The sequence below is a fragment of the Zophobas morio genome, unplaced genomic scaffold, assembly GCF_036711695.1.
Source record: "Zophobas morio isolate AGI-343-1 ecotype UQ-CSIRO unplaced genomic scaffold, CSIRO_AGI_Zmor_V1 ptg000006l, whole genome shotgun sequence".
In the NCBI taxonomy this organism is placed as follows: Eukaryota; Metazoa; Arthropoda; class Insecta; order Coleoptera; family Tenebrionidae; genus Zophobas; species Zophobas morio.
In genome coordinates, this window is record NW_026972111.1 from 552,920 (window position 1) to 575,245 (window position 22,326).

Here is a 22,326-nt window from a genome sequence, read left to right on the forward strand (position 1 = left end):
GTATACACAATCTAAAATATTTTGGACACTTTAGATAGGATTTATTAGGCAAAATTTTCAACCAAGGTCATCGATTTTTTGGAGAGGATAAGCAAATATATTTTTATTAAAAATTTATCATGCTTATCATAACTTTAAAACATCTGCAAGAATTCAAAACATTCGGTTTTGCAGATTCAAAATTAAATTGCAAAATGTTGTTTTATAGTTTTGATTTTTTTTCTACTATGTACAAATATCTTAGGAAGTACTTGCCCCGCCCACCCGCCCTCTATTTTCTTAGAAGATATATCATTTGCTAAAATCAGTCTTATCTTCGCCGCCGCCTATTTTCTTCATGTTAGTAGTTAATACATTCAGCCGGTATTACAGATTCCCTTAAATCCTGATCTAAGAGCCACAATGTCAGTTTCAAGGGTGCATAATTACAGCAGAGAACGCTAGTTACCCAATTTTTTGAGGTTAGCACAATAGATTAAATACCCCGGTTAGATCTTAGTCGGCAATAATAATAACAATACTGATCGAAACCACCAAAACAAAAATCAAAAAATAAACAACTTTCGATACTTTCGATAAAAATACGGAATGCGAACATCAACAGTGGCGCCCCCTGTCCGAAAACCACCACAAACAAAACAATCAGTCTATAATCACAGTCTTAAAAACCTAACCAACGAAAAATCACAGTCCTACTCGCTCTTACTACACGCATCTTTAAAGTTCGTCACGTTCAACGAAACGAAGTAGTCGTCGTGTATGAACCTGACAATGTCCTCGATCTTGCACAGGCTGACCTTATTTTCCAAGAAAACCACGTCTTTGCAGAAACTCACCTGTCGGGTGACGTCCCTCCCGTTGGTTAATAACCGAAAATAGATACCTTTGGCCCCGTTGTGAGACTGCTCGTGGTTCTGGTACACCTCGAAGACGATCCGAGCGCCGTAGCGCAGAAGAAGCGGATCGTTTTGGAGCCCGAGTGCTGTGGTGAGCTGCTCCACGGTGTGGTCGTGACCCGAGTAGAGCACCAGGAAGGGGCCGTTACTGGACACCATGTGCAACATCTGCTGGACGATGTGGCGGATTAGACCGTACGAGCGCAGCAAGCACAGTCGCTTCCAGTAGACGTTGCGCCATTTTTGGTAGTTCACCCAGTCGGTGTAGGCGAAGACACCAGCGACGTTTTGACGTCTGTGAAGTACCCGAATTGACAAATTAAAAAAAATTATAATAATTTCAATCTTACTTAATACAATTGGAGGGTGTTTCACACGGCAATCCACTCCCGTGACACACGTACGTCAACAGGGCGTCTCTTACGGCATGAGGATCACCCCCGAGCGCCCCCTGCTCCGCCCCTGGCGAAAACAGCGACCTCCCAGTGGACTCCGCCAGGAGCGCCACCGCCGGATGCGACTTCAGTTGGTGCGAAATGGACTTCTTCACCCCTCTAGAATCTTCAATAATCAGTACACCGTACACGCAAATGTTTTGAGCCTATGGGCGGATCGTTTTTGCCTGCCCTCACCGAAAAAGGCGGTCCAAATCCTTCAAGGGCAGAATTTGTAGGTAGGCTCAAACTACAACGAAATTCACATTTTACCTTATAAAATTTTATTGACAATAACGGGACGGACAGTAGTTTTATATACATTTGGTAAGAAATATTTATGGCTCACACCAGTTCTCTCGAACGATGGTCCGGACATGAATTATTTTGCTTTCTAACATCTTTCGACCAATTGTTCCGAATAAAAAATTTCATCACTTTTTCAAATAAAATACTCTTAAAAAAACGATATTGTCGTTGAGTGACATGTAACTGGCATAATAATAAAAACGTGCCATTTTTGTTAACTGATATTTTTTTCATAAATGTCGCAAAATTATTAAATTTGTCTAATCATCCCCACCAATAATGTGATGACGTCACTTCAAATTTATGCATAGTAAATGGGTTTTAAATTGTATACAGTAACATAGTCCTACACATGTAGTTTATGACTCCGTGTTGAGTTTTTATCCAAAACGTCCAGATTTTTGGAAAAAAAATCAAAATTATAAAACAATATTTTGCAATTTAATTTTGAATTTGCAAAATCGAATACTTTGAAATCTTGCAGATGTTTTAAAATCATGATAAACATGATACATTTTTAATTAAAATATATTTGCTTATCCCCTCTAAAAAATTTATGACGTCACCTCAAAATTTTGCAGAATAAATCCTATCTTAAATGTATAAAATATGATGAGTTTTATACTTGTGATTTATCACTGCATTAATATTTTTTAGATTTGGTTATACAAGGTGTCTCAAAAAAGTTAATGACTGATTCAATTTATTTTATTGAAGAAATCAAGAATAGCAAAACTGAATACTTTGAAATATTGTAGATGTCTTTAAGTTTTTGTAGTATGGTAACTTTTTTGAAAATTTGATTAATCAAATACGCGCAAAATCAAAAATCGGAAAAACTGAAATTCACTAATGCAAAAAACAGAAAATCGAAAAATACAAATCGTAAAAATCGAAAATCTAAAAATGGCTAATCAAAAAATCGAAAATTCAATTAATCAAATACCTAGGTCGATCGAAAAGCGGAAATTCACAAACCTCAAAAATCGAAAAATCGAAAATTGAAAAACGGGAAAACCAAAAAATCGAAAAGTCAAAAATTTGTAATATTGAAAATTAAAAAAATCAAAAACAAAAATTAAAAAAATCGGAAATTAAAATAATCAAAATATATAAAGTAAAAAAAACTGCAAAGCCTAAAAACTGAAACGAACAGAAAAATAGAAAAAGCAAAAAATTGGAAAAACAAAAATTCGAAAAATCTAAAATCGAAAAAGTGGAAAATGGAAAATCTGAATAAAGAAACTTGGAAATTCTGAAAATTGGAAAATCGAAAACCAAAAAATCGGAAAGTTACAAAATTGAAGTCTAACAGTTGAGAATGGAAAAATTGAAAAACCGAAAATTCTAAAAATCGACAAATTGAAAATCGCAAAATTTAAATTGAAAAATTGAACATAGAAAAATCGATGAATTGAAAAATCGAAAATTCGACTACTCAAATTTTCTAAAAATCGAAAAATCATAAAACTGAAAAATCCAAAATTCTAATCATCGAAAGTCTGAAAACTGAAAATCGAAAATTATGAAAAGCGGAAAATAGAATATCGAAAAATTTAAAAGAAAGAAAATTGAAGTCTAAAAACCGAAGAATGGAAAAATTAAAAATCAAAAATTCGAAAAATCAAAACCGAAAAATTCGAAGATTTAAAAACAAAATCGAAAAGTAAAAAAATTTAAGTCTAAAAGCTGAAAAATGGAAAACTGAACAATCGAAAATTCGAAAATCAAATATCGAAAAATCGAAAAGCCGAAAAATCGAAAATTTGATAAATCAGACATGCGAAAAACAGAAAATCTGAAAATGCAAAACTGGAAAATCAAAAATCTAAAAATGGAAAAACCGAAAATCGAAAATTCAATGAATCTAATACGTAGGTCGATCAAAAAACTGGAAATTCACAAATCTGAAAAATCGAAAACTCGCAAGATTGAAAAACCGAGAATTGAAAAATCAAAAAACCGAAAAATGGAAAAATCAAAAATCGAAAAATAGGAAAACCGAAAATTCGAAAATTCATAATATTGAAAACTCTAAAAGTCGACAATTGAAAAATCAAAAAACTGGAAAGTAAAATAATCGAAAAATCGAAAAGTAAACAAATTGCAAAGCCTAAAAACTGACGAACAGAAAAATCGAAAAATCGTAAAATCAAAAAGTGGAAAATCGAAAACTGGAAATTGAAAAATCAAAGAATGGAAAATCGAAAAATCGAAAATCGGAATATCGAGAATCGACAAATTAAAAAACCGAAAAATCGAAAAATTAAAAAATCGGAAATCGAAAAATGAAAAAAAAAACGAAAATTCAAAAATCGAATAATCCGAAACTAAAATAATAGAAAAGTGAAAAAGTAAAAATTGCAAAGTCTCAAAACTGACAAACAGAACAATCGAAAAATAAAAAAAAATCGAAAAATATCTAAACATGGAAAATCGAAAAATCGAAAATCGGAGAATGGAAAAACCGAAAAATCGAAAATCGAAAACTCGAAAAATCGAAAATTCGATGAAACAAATGCTCGAAAAAGCGAACAGTAAAAAAATTGCAAGGCCTAAAAATTGAAAAATCAAAAAATCGAAAAGTGGAAAATCGGAAAGTAACAAAATTGAAATCTAAAAGCTGCAAATTGCAGAACCATAAAAACTGAAACAAACAGAAAAATCGCAAATCGAAAAATCGTAAAATCAGAAAATGGAAAATCGAATAATCGAAAGTTGAAAAATCGAAGGTCGAAAAATAAAACAACCGAAAAATCGAAAAATTTTATGATTAATGAAAAATCGAAAAATCGAGAATAGAAAAATTAAAAAACCGGAAAATTGAAAAATCGGAAATCGAAGAATTAAAAACGTAAAATCGAGAATTCAAAAATCAAAAAAATTGGAAAGTAAAATATAATCGAAAAATGCAAAAAAATTGCAAAGTCTAAAAACTGACGAACAGAAAAATCAAAAAATCTAAAAATGGAAAAACGAAAAATCGAAAATTGAAAGAATGGCAAATTAAAAAATCGAAACATCGAAAAATCGAAAATTGAAAAACGGGAAAACCAAAAAATCGGAAAGTCAAAAATTTGTAATATTGAAAATTAAAAAAATCAAAAACAAAAATAAAAAAAAAATCGGAAATTAAAATAATCAAAATATATAAAGTAAAAAAAATTGCAAAGCCTAAAAACTGAAACGAACAGAAAAATAGAAAAAGCAAAAAATTGGAAAAACAAAAATTCGAAAAATCTAATATCGAAAAAGTGGAAAATGGAAAATCTGAATAAAGAAACTTGGAAATTCTGAAAATTGGAAAATCGAACACCAAAAAATCGGAAAGTTACAAAATTGAAGTCCAACAGTTGAGAATGGAAAAATTGAAAAACCGAAAATTCTAAAAATCGACAATGGACAAATTGAAAATCGCAAAATTTAAATTGAAAAATTGAACATAGAAAAATCGATGAATTGAAAAATCGAAAATTCGACTACTCAAATTTTCTAAAAATCGAAAAATCATAAAACTGAAAAATCCAAAATTCTAATCATCGAAAGTCTGAAAACTGAAAATCGAAAAGTATGAAAAGCGGAAAATAGGATATCGAAAAATTTAAAAGAAAGAAAATTGAAGTCTAAAAACCGAAGAATGGAAAAATTAAAAATCAAAAATTCGAAAAATCAAAACCGAAAAATTCGAAGATTTAAAAAGAAAATCGAAAAATCAAAAATCTGAAAATTGAAACTCGAAAATTTGGAAAATCGAAAAGTAAAAAAATTGAAGTCTAAAAGCTGAAAAATGGAAAACTGAACAATCGAAAATTCGAAAATCAAATATCGAAAAATCGAAAAGCCGAAAAATCGAAAATTTGATAAATCAGATATGCGAAAAACAGAAAATCTGAAAATGCAAAACTGGAAAATCAAAAATCTAAAAATGGAAAAACCGAAAATCGAAAATTCAATGAATCTAATACGTAGGTCGATCAAGAAACTGGAAATTCACAAATCTGAAAAATCGAAAACTCGCAAGATTGAAAAACCGAGAATTGAAAAATCAAAAAACCTAAAAATGGAAAAATCAAAAATCGAAAAATAGGAAAACCGAAAATTCGAAAATTCATAATATTGAAAACTCTAAAAGTCGACAATTGAAAAATCAAAAAAACTGGAAAGTAAAATAATCGAAAAATCGAAAAGTAAACAAATTGCAAAGTCTAAAAACTGACGAACAGAAAAATCGAAAAATCGTAAAATCAAAAAGTGGAAAATCGAAAACTGGAAATTGAAAAATCGAAGATTGGAAAATCGAAAAATCGAAAATCGGAATATCGAGAATCGACAAATTAAAAAACCGAAAAATCGAAAAATTAAAAAATCGGAAATCGAAAAATGAAAAAAAAAAACGAAAATTCAAAAATCGAATAATCCGAAACTAAAATAATAGAAAAGTGAAAAAGTAAAAATTGCAAAGTCTCAAAACTGACAAACAGAACAATCGAAAAATAAAAAAAATCGAAAAATATCTAAACATGGAAAATCGAAAAATCGAAAATCGGAGAATGGAAAAACCGAAAAATCGAAAATCGAAAACTCGAAAAATCGAAAATTCGATGAAACAAATGCTCGAAAAAGCGAAAAGTAAAAAAATTGCAAGGCCTAAAAATTGAAAAATCAAAAAATCGAAAAAATGAAAATCGAAAAAACGACGATCGAAAAAAAATCAAAAAATCGAAAAGTGGAAAATCGGAAAGTAACAAAATTGAAATCTAAAAGCTGCAAATTGCAGAACCATAAAACCTGAAACAAACAGAAAAATCGCAAATCGAAAAATCGTAAAATCAGAAAATGGAAAATCGAATAATCGAAAGTTGAAAAATCGAAGGTCGAAAAATAAAACAACCGAAAAATTGAAAAATTTTATGATTAATGGAAAATCGAAAAATCGAGAATAGAAGAATTAAAAAACCGGAAAATTGAAAAATCGGAAATCGAAGAATAAAAAACGTAAAATCGAGAATTCAAAAATCAAAAAAATCGGAAAGTAAAATATAATCGAAAAATGCAAAAAAATTGCAAAGTCTAAAAACTGACGAACAGAAAAATCAAAAAATCTAAAAATGGAAAAACGAAAAATTGAAAATTGAAAGAATGGCAAATTAAAAAATCGAAACATCGAAAAATCAAAAAAACGAAAAATTAAAAAATCGAAAAACGAAAAAACTGAAAACTCGAAAAATCAAAATACCGCAAATTTGAAAAATCAGAAAATTAGAAAGTAATAAAATCGAAAAGTTGATAGAAAAATGGAAACTGAAAAATCTAATTCGATGAAACTGTTGGTCGATAAAACGAAAAATCGAAAATCGAAGTGACCTTTTTTTGAGACAGGCTGTATAAGTAAATCTAAAAAATATTACTGCAATGATAAATCACAGGTATAGACTCATCATATCAAATTTTACGATAACGTCATGCATTTTTTGGCCAAGATAAGCAAATACATTTTGATCGTGGCTTTGAAAGTATTCTTCGACTTTCGTTCCATTTCAAAATTTACTCTTTGTATATTTCAGTGGTCACAACGAGTTCACTAACTACGCTGAAGTATGCAAAGATTAAATTTGTCACCAAAAAGATGTCGGAAGTAATAAATTATCCTATCGGTCGAAGAACGTTCGGTCCGGTGTTACACCTCGACCCAAGAGAGACCGCAGTAAAGGATAACAAATGGAACGGATAAAATAAAGCGTCAAATATGATTGATAAACTTTAAACCAAAATTATGAAGTTTATAAACTGAACATTTTTTTTGTTTTTTGAAATGTAGTACACTTCAAAAAATGTCCGTGACTTACTTTAATGTGAATTTTATAACTATGGTCGGCACAATTAGACCTAATATTAGTGTGATTTTGAGCATATTCTCGATGTTATTAGAGCAGGACAGGTTTTTTTTTTTCTAACTAATTGACAAGATTTCAAAGTATTCAGTTCTGCAATTCTTGATTTCTTCAATAAAATAAATTGACTCAGTCATTATTTTTTTTTGAGTCACCCCCTATAAACAAATCCAAAAAATATTAATGGAATGGTAAATCACAAGTATAGACTCATCATATTCTGAACATTTTAGATAGGGTATTTATAAAATTAAAACTAATTCAGAGTAAGTATTTATAAAATTAAAACTAATTCAGGGTAAGAATTTGGTCAACACGTAAATTTCGTTGTAGTTTGAGCCTACCTACAAATTCTGCCCTTGGACGATTTGGACCGCCTCCTTCGGTGACGACCGGCAAAAATGATCCGCCCATAGGCTCAAAACATTTGCGTGCGTACAACGCTCGTACGAAATGACCTCAAACCGTACGAAATGACTCATTTCCTACACTTACTTCCATAACTTATCCGTGACGGGACAGCCGCAGTCCTTGAAGCAGAAGTTCATCGACTGGCTCTCGAAAATAGTGAGTTTGGTGAGGGTTTCGTGCGGCACGAGTCCGTATAAGAAAGACAGCGCCGATTGGAAAGTCCTTCGGTACCTAGTGCTGTACACTAGGACTTCGCTGGGTGTCAGTGTTGCCAGTTTGGGCCACACTTGAAGGTACGAATCGCGCAGAATTTGCCCCAGTCTGAGGAGTTGGTGGATGCCCTGCATGGTGAGTTGGCCCAGTTGGCACTGATGGGGGTGGGTCGGGAGGACGGGGAAGTCGTGGAAGGGGCCGGGGCCGGTCCAGGGGGCGCGGCCGGTGGCGGTGAGGTTGTGCAAATATGACTGGAAAAAAGATTTTTTTGTAGATTTGAACATCCGACCCCATTTCATAAATTTGAAAAATTAAAAATGGAAAAATTGAAAAATTCAAAACCGAAATATCGAAAAACTTGGGATTGAGAACTTGAAAAGTTGTAAATTGAAAAATTGAAAACTTGTAAAATCGTGGAACTTAACAAACGAAAAATTAAAAAATTTAAACTTTGAAAAATTTAAAAATTAAGTTTTAAATTAAAAACTCAGAATAACCGCAAATTGAGAAAAGAAAAACGAAAATATCTAAAATTGAAGAAACGAAAAATTAAAAAATTTAAAATCGACAAACTAAAAATCGAAAAATTGAAAAACACTTATTAAAATATGTAAAAGTTGTGAGAACAACTGTAATAAATGTTGAAAATTTGAAAAATTAAAAATTGAAAAATTCAAAACCGAAATATCGAAAAACTTGGAAAATTGTAAATTGAAATATTGATGACTTGTAAAATCGTAGAACTGAAGAAACGAAAAACAAAACAATTCAAATTTTGAAAAATTGAAAAATTAAAAATTCTAAATTGAAAACTCGGAATAACCGCAAATCGAGAAAAGAAAAATGAAAATATCTAAAATTGAAGAAACGAAAAATTGAAAAATTAAAAATTGACAAACTAAAGCTTCAAAAATTGAAAACCATTTACTAAAATATATAAAAGTTGTGAAAACAAAAAATTGTAAAATAAAAAACGGAAAATGAATTTACTGGAAAGTCGGAAAAACCGACAAATTGAAAATCGAGAAATAGAAAAACTGTAAACGCCGAAAATTTGAAAAATTAAACATGGAAAAATTGAAAAATTCAAAACCGAGCTATCGAAAAAGTTGACATTGAAAACTTGAAAAATTGAAAATTTGTAAAATCGTAACACTAAAGAAACGAAAAATAAAATTCAAATTTGGAAAAATTGAAAAATTAAAAATTCTAAATTGAAAACTCACAATCGAGAAAAGAAAAATGAAAATATCTAAAATTGAAGAAACGAAGAATTGAAAAATTAATAATCGACAAACTAAAACTCCAAAATTTGAAAACCACTTACTAAAATATATAAAAGTTGTGAAAACAAAAAAATGTAAAATAAAAAACGGAAAATGAGTTTACTGAAAAGTCGGAAAAACCGACAAATTGAAAATCGAGAAATAGAAAAACTGTAAACGTCGAAAATTTGAAATATTAAAAATCGAAAAATTGAAAAATTCAAAACCGAGCTATCGAAAAAGTTGACATTGAAAACTTGAAAAATTGAAAATTTGTAAAATCGTAACACTAAAGAAACGAAAAATAAAATTCAAATTTGGAAAAATTGAAAAATTAAAAATTCTAAATTGAAAACTCACAATCGAGAAAAGAAAAATGAAAATATCTAAAATTGAAGAAACGAAGAATTGAAAAATTAATAATCGACAAACTAAAACTCCAAAATTTGAAAACCACTTACTAAAATATATAAAAGTTGTGAAAACAAAAAATTGTAAAATAAAAAACGGAAAATGAGTTTACTGAAAAGTCGGAAAAACCGACAAATTGAAAATCGAGAAATAGAAAAACTGTAAACGTCGAAAATTTGAAAAATTAAAAATCGAAAAATTGAAAAATTCAAAACCGAGCTATCGAAAAAGTTGACATTGAAAACTTGAAAAATTGAAAATTTCTAAAATCGTAACACTAAAGAAACGAAAAATAAAATTCAAATTTGGAAAAATTGAAAAATTAAAAGTCCTAAATTGAAAACTCACAATCGAGAAAAGAAAAATGAAAATATCTAAAACTGAAGAAACGAAAAATTGAAAAATTAATAATCGACAAACTAAAACTCCAAAAATTGAAAACCACTTACTAAAATATATAAAAGTTGTGAAAACAAAAAATTGTAAAATAAAAAACGGAAAATGAGTTTACTGAAAAGTCGGAAAAACCGACAAAATGAAAATCGAGAAATAGAAAAACTGTAAACGCCGAAAATTTGAAAAATTAAAAATCGAAAAATTGAAAAATTAAAAAATTCGAAACCGAGCTATCGAAAAAGTTGACATTGAAAACTTGAAAAATTGAAAATTTGTGAAATCGTTACACTAAAGAAACGAAAAATAAAATTCAAATTTGGAAAAATTGAAAAATTAAAAATTCTAAATTGAAAACTTACAATCGAGAAAATAAAAATGAAAATATCTAAAATTGAAGAAACGAAAAATTGAAAAATTAAAAACCTACAAACTAAAACTCCAAAAATTGAAAATTATTTACTAAAATATGTAAAAGTTGTGAAAACAAAAAATTGTAAAATAAAAAACGGAAAATGAGTTTACTGAAAAGTCGGAAAAACCGACAAATTGAAAATCGAGAAATAGAAAAACTGTAAACGCCGAAAATTTGAAAAATTAAAAATCGAAAAATTGAAAAATTAAAAAATTCGAAACCGAGCTATCGAAAAAGTTGACATTGAAAACTTGAAAAATTGAAAATTTGTAAAATCGTAACACTAAAGAAACGAAAAATAAAATTCAAATTTGGAAAAATTGAAAAATTAAAAATTCTAAATTGAAAACTCACAATCGAGAAAAGAAAAATGAAAATATCTAAAATTGAAGAAACGAAAAATTGAAAAATTAAAAACCTACAAACTAAAACTCCAAAAATTGAAAATCATTTACTAAAATATGTAAAAGTTGTGAAAACAAAAAATTGTAAAATAAAAAACGGAAAATGAGTTTACTGAAAAGTCGGAAAAACCGACAAATTGAAAATCGAGAAATAGAAAAACTGTAAACGCCGAAAATTTGAAAAATTAAAAATCGAAAAATTGAAAAATTAAAAAATTCGAAACCGAGCTATCGAAAAAGTTGACATTGAAAACTTGAAAAATTGAAAATTTGTGAAATCGTTACACTAAAGAAACGAAAAATAAAATTCAAATTTGGAAAAATTGAAAAATTAAAAATTCTAAATTGAAAACTTACAATCGAGAAAATAAAAATGAAAATATCTAAAATTGAAGAAACGAAAAATTGAAAAATTAAAAACCTACAAACTAAAACTCCAAAAATTGAAAATTATTTACTAAAATATGTAAAAGTTGTGAAAACAAAAAATTGTAAAATAAAAAACGGAAAATGAGTTTACTGAAAAGTCGGAAAAACCGACAAATTGAAAATCGAGAAATAGAAAAACTGTAAACGCCGAAAATTTGAAAAATTAAAAATCGAAAAATTGAAAAATTCAAAACCGGGCTATCGAAAAAGTTGACACTGCAAACTTGAAAAATTGAAAATTTGTAAAATCGTAACACTAAAGAAACTAAAAATGAAATTCAAATTTGGAAAAATTGAAAAATTAAAAATTCTAAATTGAAAACTCACAATCGAGAAAAGAAAAATGAAAATATCTAAAATTGAAGAAACGAAAAATTAAAAAATTAATAATCGACAAACTAAAACTCCAAAAATTGAAAACCACTTACTAAAATATGTAAAAGTTGTGAAAACAAAAAATTGTAAAATAAAAAACGGAAAATGAGTTTACTGAAAAGTCGGAAAAACCGACAAATTGAAAATCGAGAAATAGAAAAACTGTAAACGCCGAAAATTTGTAAAATTAAAAATCGAAAATTGAAAAATTCAAAACCGAGCTATCGAAAAAGTTGACATTGAAAACTCGAAAAATTGAAAATTTGTAAAATCGTAACACTAAAGAAACGAAAAATAAAATTCAAATTTGGAAAAATTGAAAAATTAAAAATTCTAAATTGAAAACTCACAATCGAGAAAAGAAAAATGAAAATATCTAAAATTGAAGAAACGAAAAATTGAAAAATTAAAAATTGACAAACTAAAGCTCCAAAAATTGAAAATCATTTACTAAAATATATAAAAGTTGTGAAAACAAAAAATTGTAAAATAAAAAACGGAAAATGAGTTTACTGAAAAGTCGGAAAAACCGACAAATTGAAAATCGAGAAATAGAAAAACTGTAAACGCCGAAAATTTGAAAAATTAAAGATGGAAAAATTGAAAAATTCAAAACCGAGCTATCGAAAAAGTTGACATTGAAAACTTGAAAAATTGAAAATTTGTAAAATCGTAACACTAAAGAAACTAAAAATAAAATTCAAATTTGGAAAAATTGAAAAATTAAAAATTCTAAATTGAAAACTCACAATCGAGAAAAGAAAAATGAAAATATCTAAAATTGAAGAAACGAAAAATTGAAAAATGAATAATCGACAAACTAAAACTCTAAAAATTGAAAACCACTTACTAAAATATATAAAAGTTGTGAAAACAAAAAATTGTAAAATAAAAAACGGAAAATGAGTTTACTGAAAAGTCGGAAAAACCGACAAATTGAAAATCGAGAAATAGAAAAACTGTAAACGCCGAAAATTTAAAAAATTAAAAATGGAAAAATTGAAAAATTCAAAACCGGGCTATCGAAAAAGTTGACATTGAAAACTTGAAAAATAGAAAATCTGTAAAATCGTAACACTAAAGAAACGAAAAATAAAATTTAAATTTGGAAAAATTGAAAAATTAAAAATTCTAAATTGAAAACTCACAATCGAGAAAAGAAAAATAAAAATATCTAAAATAGAAAAATTAAAAATCGACAAACTAAAAATCAAAAAATATGTGAAAGCTGGAAAAACTGAAAAAATTGTAAAATTTACAATCGAAAAATTGAAAAATTCAAAAGTCGAAAAACTGCAAATTGATTTTTTATTATTATTATTTTTTTATATAAATGAAACTACCGAACATAACCTATTTATACAAACTGAATCAGAAATGGAAGGTAAAAGATTTGGCTCTTTTTTGAAAACTGAAAAAAAAAAACAAAAATATTAATTTAATAGCTGAAACATTGTAAACTGAAAAATCGATAAACTGTAATATGTTTTGAAAACTAAAAAAACTGAAACTCGATGAATTTAAAAAAGAAGGAATAATTGAAAAACACAAAAATTTAAAAATATGAAAAATTAAAATATCTTAAATTGAAAACCTGAAAAAAATCGTTAAATTGAGAAAACGAAACGAAAAATTAAAAAATGAGAAACGAAAAATCACAAAATGAATGAAAAACCGTTAAAGCATCGAAAAATTGAAGCAAGAAAAAAATTGAATAGTTACAAATTTGAAAAACAAAAATTTACAAAATAAAAATCAGGTTGTGGGAAAGTCGAAAAATTAAAAAATCGAAAAACTAAAAAAATTCAAAGGTTGAAAAATTGCAAAATTCTAAATTTAAGCCCGGCAAAATTGCAAATTGAAAAATCACGAAATTGAAAAAAAACAAAAAACAAAATATACAGTAATTAATAAACTGAAAAAATATATAATCGAAAAGTAGGTTAATGAAAAGTCGGAAAAATGCAAATCTTAAAAACTGTGTCATTGGAAACTTTAAAATCGAGGAACTAAAAAATTATTGTATAATCGGAAAAGAGAAAACTTGGAGAAACAAAAACCGAGTGATCAAGAGACTGAAAAATTCGAAAGTTAAAAAATACAAAAATTGGAAAAAATTTTATCAAAAAACTGTAAAATTGAAAACTTTGGAAATTGTGCGAAAATTAGAAAAATTAAAATATCTAAAAATTGAAAAAAATTAAAATTTCAAAATAAAAATCGGAAAATGGGTTAGTTGAAAAGTCGGAGAAATCGAAAAATTAAAAATCGAAAAATTACTAAATTAAAAAAAGAAAATTTGGAAAAATCAGAAGCTAAAAAATAGAAAAATTGGAAAATTTTAAATTTAAACTTCGGAAAATTACAAAATTAAAACATTTCAGTACTGGAAATTAAAAAATCGGAAAATTGAAGCAACGAAAAACTGAAAAGTTTTAAAATTATAAAAAAAAAAAATTGCAAAATAAAAATCGAAAAATAGGTCATCGAAAAATCGGAAAAGTGGAAAAATTGGAAAATTTTAAATTTAAGCCCGGCAAAATTGTAATAAATTCAAAAATTGAAGAAACGAAAAATCACGAAACTCAAAAAAAACAAACATTAAAATATACAATAATAATTAATAAATTGAAAAAATATATAATCGAAAAGAAGCTTAACGAACAGTCGGAAAAATCGAAAACTTAAAAATTGAGTAATTGGAAACTTTAAAATCGAGGAATTAAAAAATTCTATAACCGGAAAAGTGAAAACTTGAAGAAACAAAAATTGAGAAATCGAGACACTGAAAGATTCGGAAGCTGAAAAATCTAAAAATTGAAAAAAGTTTAATCGAATAATTGTAAAATTGAAAACTTGGGAAATTCTGCGAAAAATCCAAAAATTAAACAAACGAAAAATCAAAAAACTGAAAAAACCGAAATTTCAAAATGAAAATCGGAGAAGGGGTTAGCTGAAAAGTCGGAGGAATTGTTAAATTAAAAAAAGAAAATTTGGAAAAATCAGAACCTAAAAAATTGAAAAATTGGAAAATTTTAAATTTAAATCCTGGAAAATTACAAACTGAAAAATTGACGAAACGAAAAATTATAAATCGAGGTACGAAAAAAACAAAATTAAAACATTTCAATACTGGAAATTAAAAAATCGGAAATTGAAGTGACGAAAAATTGAAAAATTATAAAAACAAAAATTTGCAAAATAAAAATCGAAAAATGTCACTGAAAAATGGGAAAAGTCGAAAAATTAAAAATTGAAAAACTAACAAATTCAATTGTTGAAAAACCGAAAAACTGGAAAATTTCAAATTTAAGCCCGGCAAAATTGCAACGTGAAAAATTGAAGAAACAAAAAATTACAAAACTAAAAAAAAAAGAAACCAAACATTAAAATATATAATAATTAATAAATTGAAATAGGTTAATAAAAAAGTCGGGAAAATCCAAAACTTAAAAATTGAGTAACTGGAAATTTTAAAATCGAGGAACTGAAAATTGAAAACTTGGGAAATTGTGCGAAAAATCCAAAAATTAAACAAATGAAAAATCGAAAAACTGAAAAAACTACAAATTAAAATTCTAAAAATTGAAAAAATCAGAAATTTCAAAATAAAAATCGGAGAAATTGAAAAATTGCTAAATTAAAAAAAGAAAATCTGGAAAAATCAGAACCTAAAAAATTGAAAAATTGGAAAATTTTAAATTTAAATCCTGGAAAATTACAAACTGAAAAATTGACGAAACGAAAAATTATAAATCGAGATACGAAAAAAACCAAATTAAAACATTTCAATACTGGAAACTAAAAAATCGGAAATTGAAGTAACGAAAAACTGAAAAATCATAAAAACAAAAATTTGCAAAATAAAAATCGGAAAAGTCGAAAAACAAATTCAACGGCAGAAAAATCGAAAAACTGGAAAATTTTAAATTTAAGCCCGGCAAAATTGCAACGTGAAAAATTGAAGAAACAAAAAATCACAAAATTAAAAAATAACCAAACGTTAAAATATATAATAATTAATAAATTGAAAAAACATATAATCGAAAAGTAGGTTAATAAAAAAGTCGGGAAAATCGAAAACTTAAAAATTGAGTAACTGGAAATTTTAAAATCGGGGAACTGAAAAATTGTATAATCGGAAAAGTAAAAACTTGAAGAAACAAAAACTGAGTGAAATATTCAGAAGCTAAAAATTCAAAAATTGAAACAAACGAAAAATCGAAAAACTGAAAAAACTACGAATTGAAAAAATCAGAAGTTAAAAAATAGAAAAATTGGAAAATTTTGAATTTAAACCTCGGAAAATTACAAACTGAAAAATTATAAATTCAGGTACGAAAAAAAAACAAAATTAAAACATTTCAAAACTGGACATTAAAAAATGGGAAAATTGAAGCAAGGAGAAATTGAAAAATTATAAAAACAAAAATTTGCAAAATAAAAATTGAAAAATGTAAAAATTGAAAATTTCCAAAAATGAAAGCGAAAAGTGGAAAAACCTAAATATCTAAAACCGAGACGTCAAAAATCGAAAGATCGAGAAATCGAAACAACAAAAAACGAGCACCTAAAATTTAAAAATTCAAAAAATTGAAAAATCAATTGAAACATCAAAAATTCTAAAAAGTAAAAACCGAAAAACTGAAATTTTGAAAAATCCCAAAACTGAAATATCGAAAAATTAAAAAATGGAAGAATCAAAAAATTGAAAAATCACAAAACTGCAACATCAAATAATTGAAAAATCGAGAAGTCGAAAAATTGAAAACTGAAAAACCTGAAACATTGTAGAATTGAAAAACTGAGAAATTGAAACACTGAAAAGTCGAGAAATTGAGAAATCGAAAAATTGATAATTTGGAAACGTCAAAAATTGAAAAATTTTAAATCTAAAACAACGAAAAGTTGTAATATTGAAGAACTGAAATATCTACAAATCGAAACATCAAAAAAATTAAAAATGCAAACATGTAAAAAGTGGAGAAGTCGAAAATTCGAAAAATTGAGTAATCGAAACAAACCAAAATCAAAAAACTTAAAAATCAAAAATTTAAAAATTCCAAAAAATGAAAAATCTAAAAATTACAACGTCGATAAACTAAAGAATGTAAAAATGAAAAAATCGAATCATCAAAATTGAAATAGAAAAATCGAAAAATTGAAAATTTTCAAAACATGACGAAACATTGGGCAACTGGAAAATTGAAAAACCGAAAAGTGGAATCATCGAAAAATCCTGAAACCAAAAAATCGAAGCATCCAAATCTCGATAAATCGAGCAATCGAAATATTGAAAAATTGAAAAACCCAGCAGTCAAAAAATCGAAAGATCGAGAAATCGAAACATCAAAAAACTGAAACATTTAAAATTTGAACACCGGAAAAATTGAAAAATCTATCCATCAATCGAAACACCAAAAAATCGAAAAAGTAAAAATCGAGAAACCCAAAAGTTGAAAAATCGAAATTTTGAAAAATCTCTAAACTGAAATATGAAAAATCACAAAACTGAAACATCAAAATATCGAAAAATCGAGAAGTCGACAAATTGAAAAATGAAAAACCTGAAAATTGTAGAAATGAAAAAATTTAAAAACCGTTTAATCGAGAAATTGAGAAATCGAAAAATTGATAACTTAGAAACGTCAAAAACTGAAAAAATTAAAATTTAAAAAAACGAGAAAAATTGTAATATCGAAGAACTGAAAAATCTACACACCGAAACTTTAAAAAATCGAAAAATTCAAACATGTAAAAAGTGAAAATCGAAAAATCGAGAAATCGAAAATCCAAAATTTAAAAAAATTGAAAAACTGAAAAACAGAAAAATCGAGAAATTGGAAAATCCCAAAACTGAATTGACGAAAAATTATGACACCGAAAAATTGAAAAAACCAAAAGATCGAACAATGAAAAATTCAGAAACTAACACATCAAAAGATCGAGAAATCGGGAGTCGAAAATTCGAAAAATTGAGTAATCGAAACAAACCAAAATCGAAAAATTGAAAAATCAAAAAAACTTAAAAATCAAAAATTTTAAAATTCGAAAAAATAAAAAAACTAAAAATTACAATGTCGAAAAACTGAAGAATGTAAACAAAACATTGGGCAACTGAAACATCGAAAAACCGAAACGTGGAATCATCGAAAAATCGAAGCATCGAAATCAAGATAAATCGAGCAATCGAAATATTGAAACAATTAAAAACCGAAAAAATCGAAAGATCGAGAAATCGAAGCATCAAAAAACTCAAACATTTAAAATTTCAACATTGGAAAAATTGATGAAACTAAAATTAAATTTGTATTCAAAAAATTGAAAAATACAAATATCGAAGAACTGAAAAACTTAAAAATTGATAAACCGAAACATCAAAAATCGAAACTTTGAAAAATCCCAAAACAGAATTGTTGAAAAATTGAAATATGGAAGGAAAATTGAAGAATCGGGAAATTGAAAAACCACAAAACTGAAACATTAAAAAATTGAAAAACGGAGAAATTGAAACATTGAGAAGTTGAGAAATCGACAAATGGAAAAATTAAAAAATCGTTTAATCGAGAAATTGAGAAATCGAAAAATTGATAATTTAGAAACGTCAAAAACTAAAAAAATTAAAAAAACGAAAAGTTGTAAGATCGAAGAACTGAAAAATCTACAAACCGAAACATCAAAAATCGAAAAATTCAAACATGTAAAAAGTGAAAATCGAAAAAACGAAAAACCGAGAAATCGAAAAACCAAAATTTAAAATAATTAAAAAACTGAAAAACAGAAAAATCGAGAAATTGGAAAATTCCAAAATTGAACTGACGAAACATTATGACATCGAAAAATTGAAAAAACCGAAAGATCGGAAAAAAGCTTAAAAATAAAAAATTTATAAATTCGAAAAAATTAAAAAACTAAAAATTACAATGTCGAAAAACTGAAGAATGTAAAGATTGAAAATGGGAAAATTAACAAATGAAAAAAATCGAATCATCAAAATAGAAATAGAAAAAAATTCAAAACTGAAATGACAAAACATGGGCAACTGAAAAATTGAAAAACCGAAAAGTGGATTCATCGAAAAATCCTCAAATCAAAAAATCAAAGCATCGAAATCTCGATAAATCGAGCAATCGAAACATCAAAAAATCGAAACTTTGAAAAATCCCAAAACAGAAGTGTTGAAAAATTGAAATATGGAAGGAAAATTGAAGAATCGGGAAATTGAAAGAACATTTGAAACATCAAAAAATTGAAAAACGGAGAAATTGAAATATTGAGAAGTTGAGAAATCGAGATATGGAAAAATTAAAAAATCGTTTCATCAAGAAATTGAGAAATCGAAAAATTGTACCTAATTTAAAAACGTCAAAAATTGAAAAATCCAAAATGTAAAAATCACAATATCGAAAAACAGTCGAAAAATCGGAAGATCGAGAACTCGAAATATTAAAAATATTAATTTTGAAACATCTAAAATTTAAAAATTCAAAAAATTGAAAAATAGTAATGTCGAAGCACTAAAAAATCTAAAATTTAAAAAACTGAAAAATTAAAATAATGAAAAATCTGGAAACCGAAACATTAAAAAATGGAAATACTGAAAATCCCAAAACTAAACTATCGAAAAATCTAAGAAAAATTGCAAAATCAAAGAATTAAAAAACTGAGAAATTGTGACATTGAAAAACTCGAAAATTCTGTGAAAAATTGAAAAATAAAATCTGTGTAAATAAAACCACAGAATAGACATAAACACGATGTAACACGTAAGATCATGGAAAACTTCAGCCACTTCCAGTGTACACCTGATCGCACAAGTTGACAACCACTCGAGTTTAATTTATTTGATTATTTTTATCTTGAAAATTATGCTTGGTTTATTAGAGATAAACAACGGTAAGCGCTATGTTGTGGTATCAAAAAAATATTACAAATTTCAAATCGATATTTCAATTTTTCAAATATATTTTACGACTTATTTATTTTATTCTCTTTTATTTTGTTATTTACTTTCTAGTTCTACTCTAGTTCACAGTTCATGCAAATTTTTCATTTTTTTGTGAATTGTAATTTTTCAATTTTTTTATCAACACTTTCATTGTCTCATTTTTCGCCGTTTAGTCATGTTATACCAAGGTTGTGATTTGAGAAAAGTGACTCAACAGATCTATTTTTTACGCCACTAAGTTCTCGACCCACATCAATCCTACCAACATAAATCTACCTAAAAATAGTAAAATATAATTCGTGGCTTCATAAATTTGTAAATAAATAAATCATTACTAACGGGTTGTTTCCATCTTGTGTGCAAAATAATTCCCCACCATATCACCACAATTTTCCATAGTTTAAACTCACGTTTGAAAGCATATTTTAATTTTAGACACATTTTTGTCTTACAATTTGGCAAATGTACTATATAAGTAGTAAAAATTTCGAAATTAATACAACGCTGTCCCTCTCTTTGCGCCGCCACTGATTAAACCTCAACTGACAGATCTCGACCCGCCTCAATCCTACCAACTTTAATTTACGGCACCCATAAATCATTCTAAAAATAGCCGAAATTCAAAAATACGAAATTTGATTATCCACTACATAAATAATCGCGTAAACAAATCATTACGAACCGGTTCTTTCCGTCGTCCTCTGCTAAAAATAGCCCCCCTTATCGCCACAAATTCCTCACGGATTACAAAGTTCCATTGGCACTTCCAACTTAATGCACGCTCAAAAATAGCTCCCGCCGCCCGAAATACCCATCTGCGTTCGTAAAATAGCCCTCGCGCTCAGAATTAATCCAAAAACTTGTTTATCTGGTCCGGTTGCCAACACCTGAATTATTACCTTGTAGGAGACGAACTTGTCCGTCTCCTCCGTCCCGCAGTTCACCGCCGTGATGTTCCGCACGTGCTGCAGGGGCCCCCTGTCGCCGTGCCGGATGAGGGCGATCAGCCCCGTCATGGCCCACTTCCTCGACTCGATCACACCTACGGCAAGCCATGAGAGCGGCGCTCGCGGGTCGAGGGGGTTTACCTTCGTCCCCGTCGTCCATTTCGCTCGGGAAATTGCATATTTTGAAGATGCGGCGCGTTTTTATGTCGTTGGCGAGGTTGTGGAAAAGCTCCGCGTTCACGGAGGGCTCGGGGAGCTTCTGTTTCGGCTCGAGGAATTTGTACACTCCGGCTACGAGCAGGAGGATCCAGATGATCATCAGGAGGTAGCAGTGCAGGGCCTTGTTGGGCATCCTGGGCAGGACGTCCACGAAAGTCATGACTCCAGATGTGACATAACCTCACTTATCGCTATTTGCGTAATTGCCGCTATGGAGATAATCTAAAAATAAATCAAACACTTGTTTACATAGTGGTGGCTGGTGCGCAACCGCTGCGCTGCATTCGACGCGGAAAATCGCGGAAATCCACTGCACCGGTCAGGGCTGCCAACCGAACGCGCTCTAGGGGTTTTTCCGGAAAACAGAGACACGTGATCGCGGCGTGCACGGGCGGTGGTGGGGACAACAAACAACAACAGTGGACTAGGGACAGGTTGCCACTTTTTTGCGGACATGCGCCATTTTCAAATATGTAACCGAAAAAATTGGAAAGAAAATAGTTTTTAAAAATTTTCCAAAAAACGGGCTCTGAGCCGAACAAAAAATTAGCCAACACCTTTTCTAATAATAGGGAAAAATGAGAAGATGATTTCCCAAATTTGTTAAAAAGGACAATGGAAATTGATCTTTTGATATTTCAATTTCGATAATCGATTTTTCGATTTTCCAATTTTTTCAGTGTTTCAGTTTTGGTATTTATGTATTTAGATTTTTCGATTTTTCAATTCTTCAATATTTGGCGTTTCTAAATTTTTGGATTTTTCAATAAGTATGTCGATTTTTAAATTTTTAGATTTTTCGACTTATTTTTTTTATTTTTAATTTTTTCGATTTTTCAGAATATTGCGACATTTTAAGTCCTATATTTTACAATTTTTCAATTTCTCAATATTTAGAATTTTCAATTTTTCGAAGTTTTAAATTTTAGGTTTTTCACTGTTTTGTTGTTTTGATCTCTAAATCTTTAGATTTTTTGCCTTCATGTTTTTCGATTTTTCAATTTTTCGGAATTAATTTTTTAGTTTTTCGATATCCCGATTTTTCAATTTTCGACTTCACGATTTTCTTTCAATTTTTCGCTTTATCGTTTTTAGATTTTCTGGTTTTTTAATTTTTCGGAATTAATTTTTCAGTTTTTCGATGTTTCGATTTTTCACTTTTTCGATTTATACCTTTTTTTAAGTTCAAAAATTTCGATGTTCCATTTTCCCATTTTTCGATTTTTATCCACTTCCATTTTTCGATATTTTGACTCTTCGATTTCTCGATAGATTAATGTTTCAATTTCGCGATTTTTCGATTTTTCAATTTCGATTTTTCGATTTTCCAATTATTCAACGTTTCAGTTTTGGGCTTTATGTATTT

At 28.1% G+C, this 22,326-nt stretch overlaps 1 protein-coding gene across 1 annotated transcript; it reads right to left on the minus strand.

The window, feature by feature from the left end:
- Window positions 1-139: 139 nt before the first annotated feature.
- Window positions 140-21,277, minus strand: LOC135123254 (2-phosphoxylose phosphatase 1). Its single transcript, XM_064047748.1, has 5 exons — window positions 20,883-21,277; window positions 20,694-20,836; window positions 8,026-8,405; window positions 1,247-1,450; window positions 140-1,191 (listed from the first exon to the last, which is right to left on the minus strand). The coding sequence occupies exons 1-5, from the start codon at window positions 21,118-21,120 to the stop codon at window positions 693-695; spliced, it is 1,464 nt and encodes a 487-aa protein (XP_063903818.1). The 5' UTR covers window positions 21,121-21,277; the 3' UTR covers window positions 140-692.
- Between the last annotated feature and the right edge of the window lie 1,049 nt (window positions 21,278-22,326).

Excerpts from the sequence above, each read along its gene's own strand:
- LOC135123254 (XM_064047748.1), bottom strand. The coding sequence starts at position 21,120 with ATGACTTTCGTGGACGTCCTGCCCAGGATGCCCAACAAGGCCCTGCAC. Across the intron at positions 8,406-20,693 it reads ACAAGTTCGTCTCCTACAAG|TCATATTTGCACAACCTCAC; the intron begins GTAATAATTCAG and ends TCTTTTTTCCAG. Across the intron at positions 1,192-1,246 it reads ACACCCTCCAATTGTATTAA|ACGTCAAAACGTCGCTGGTG; the intron begins GTAAGATTGAAA and ends GGTACTTCACAG.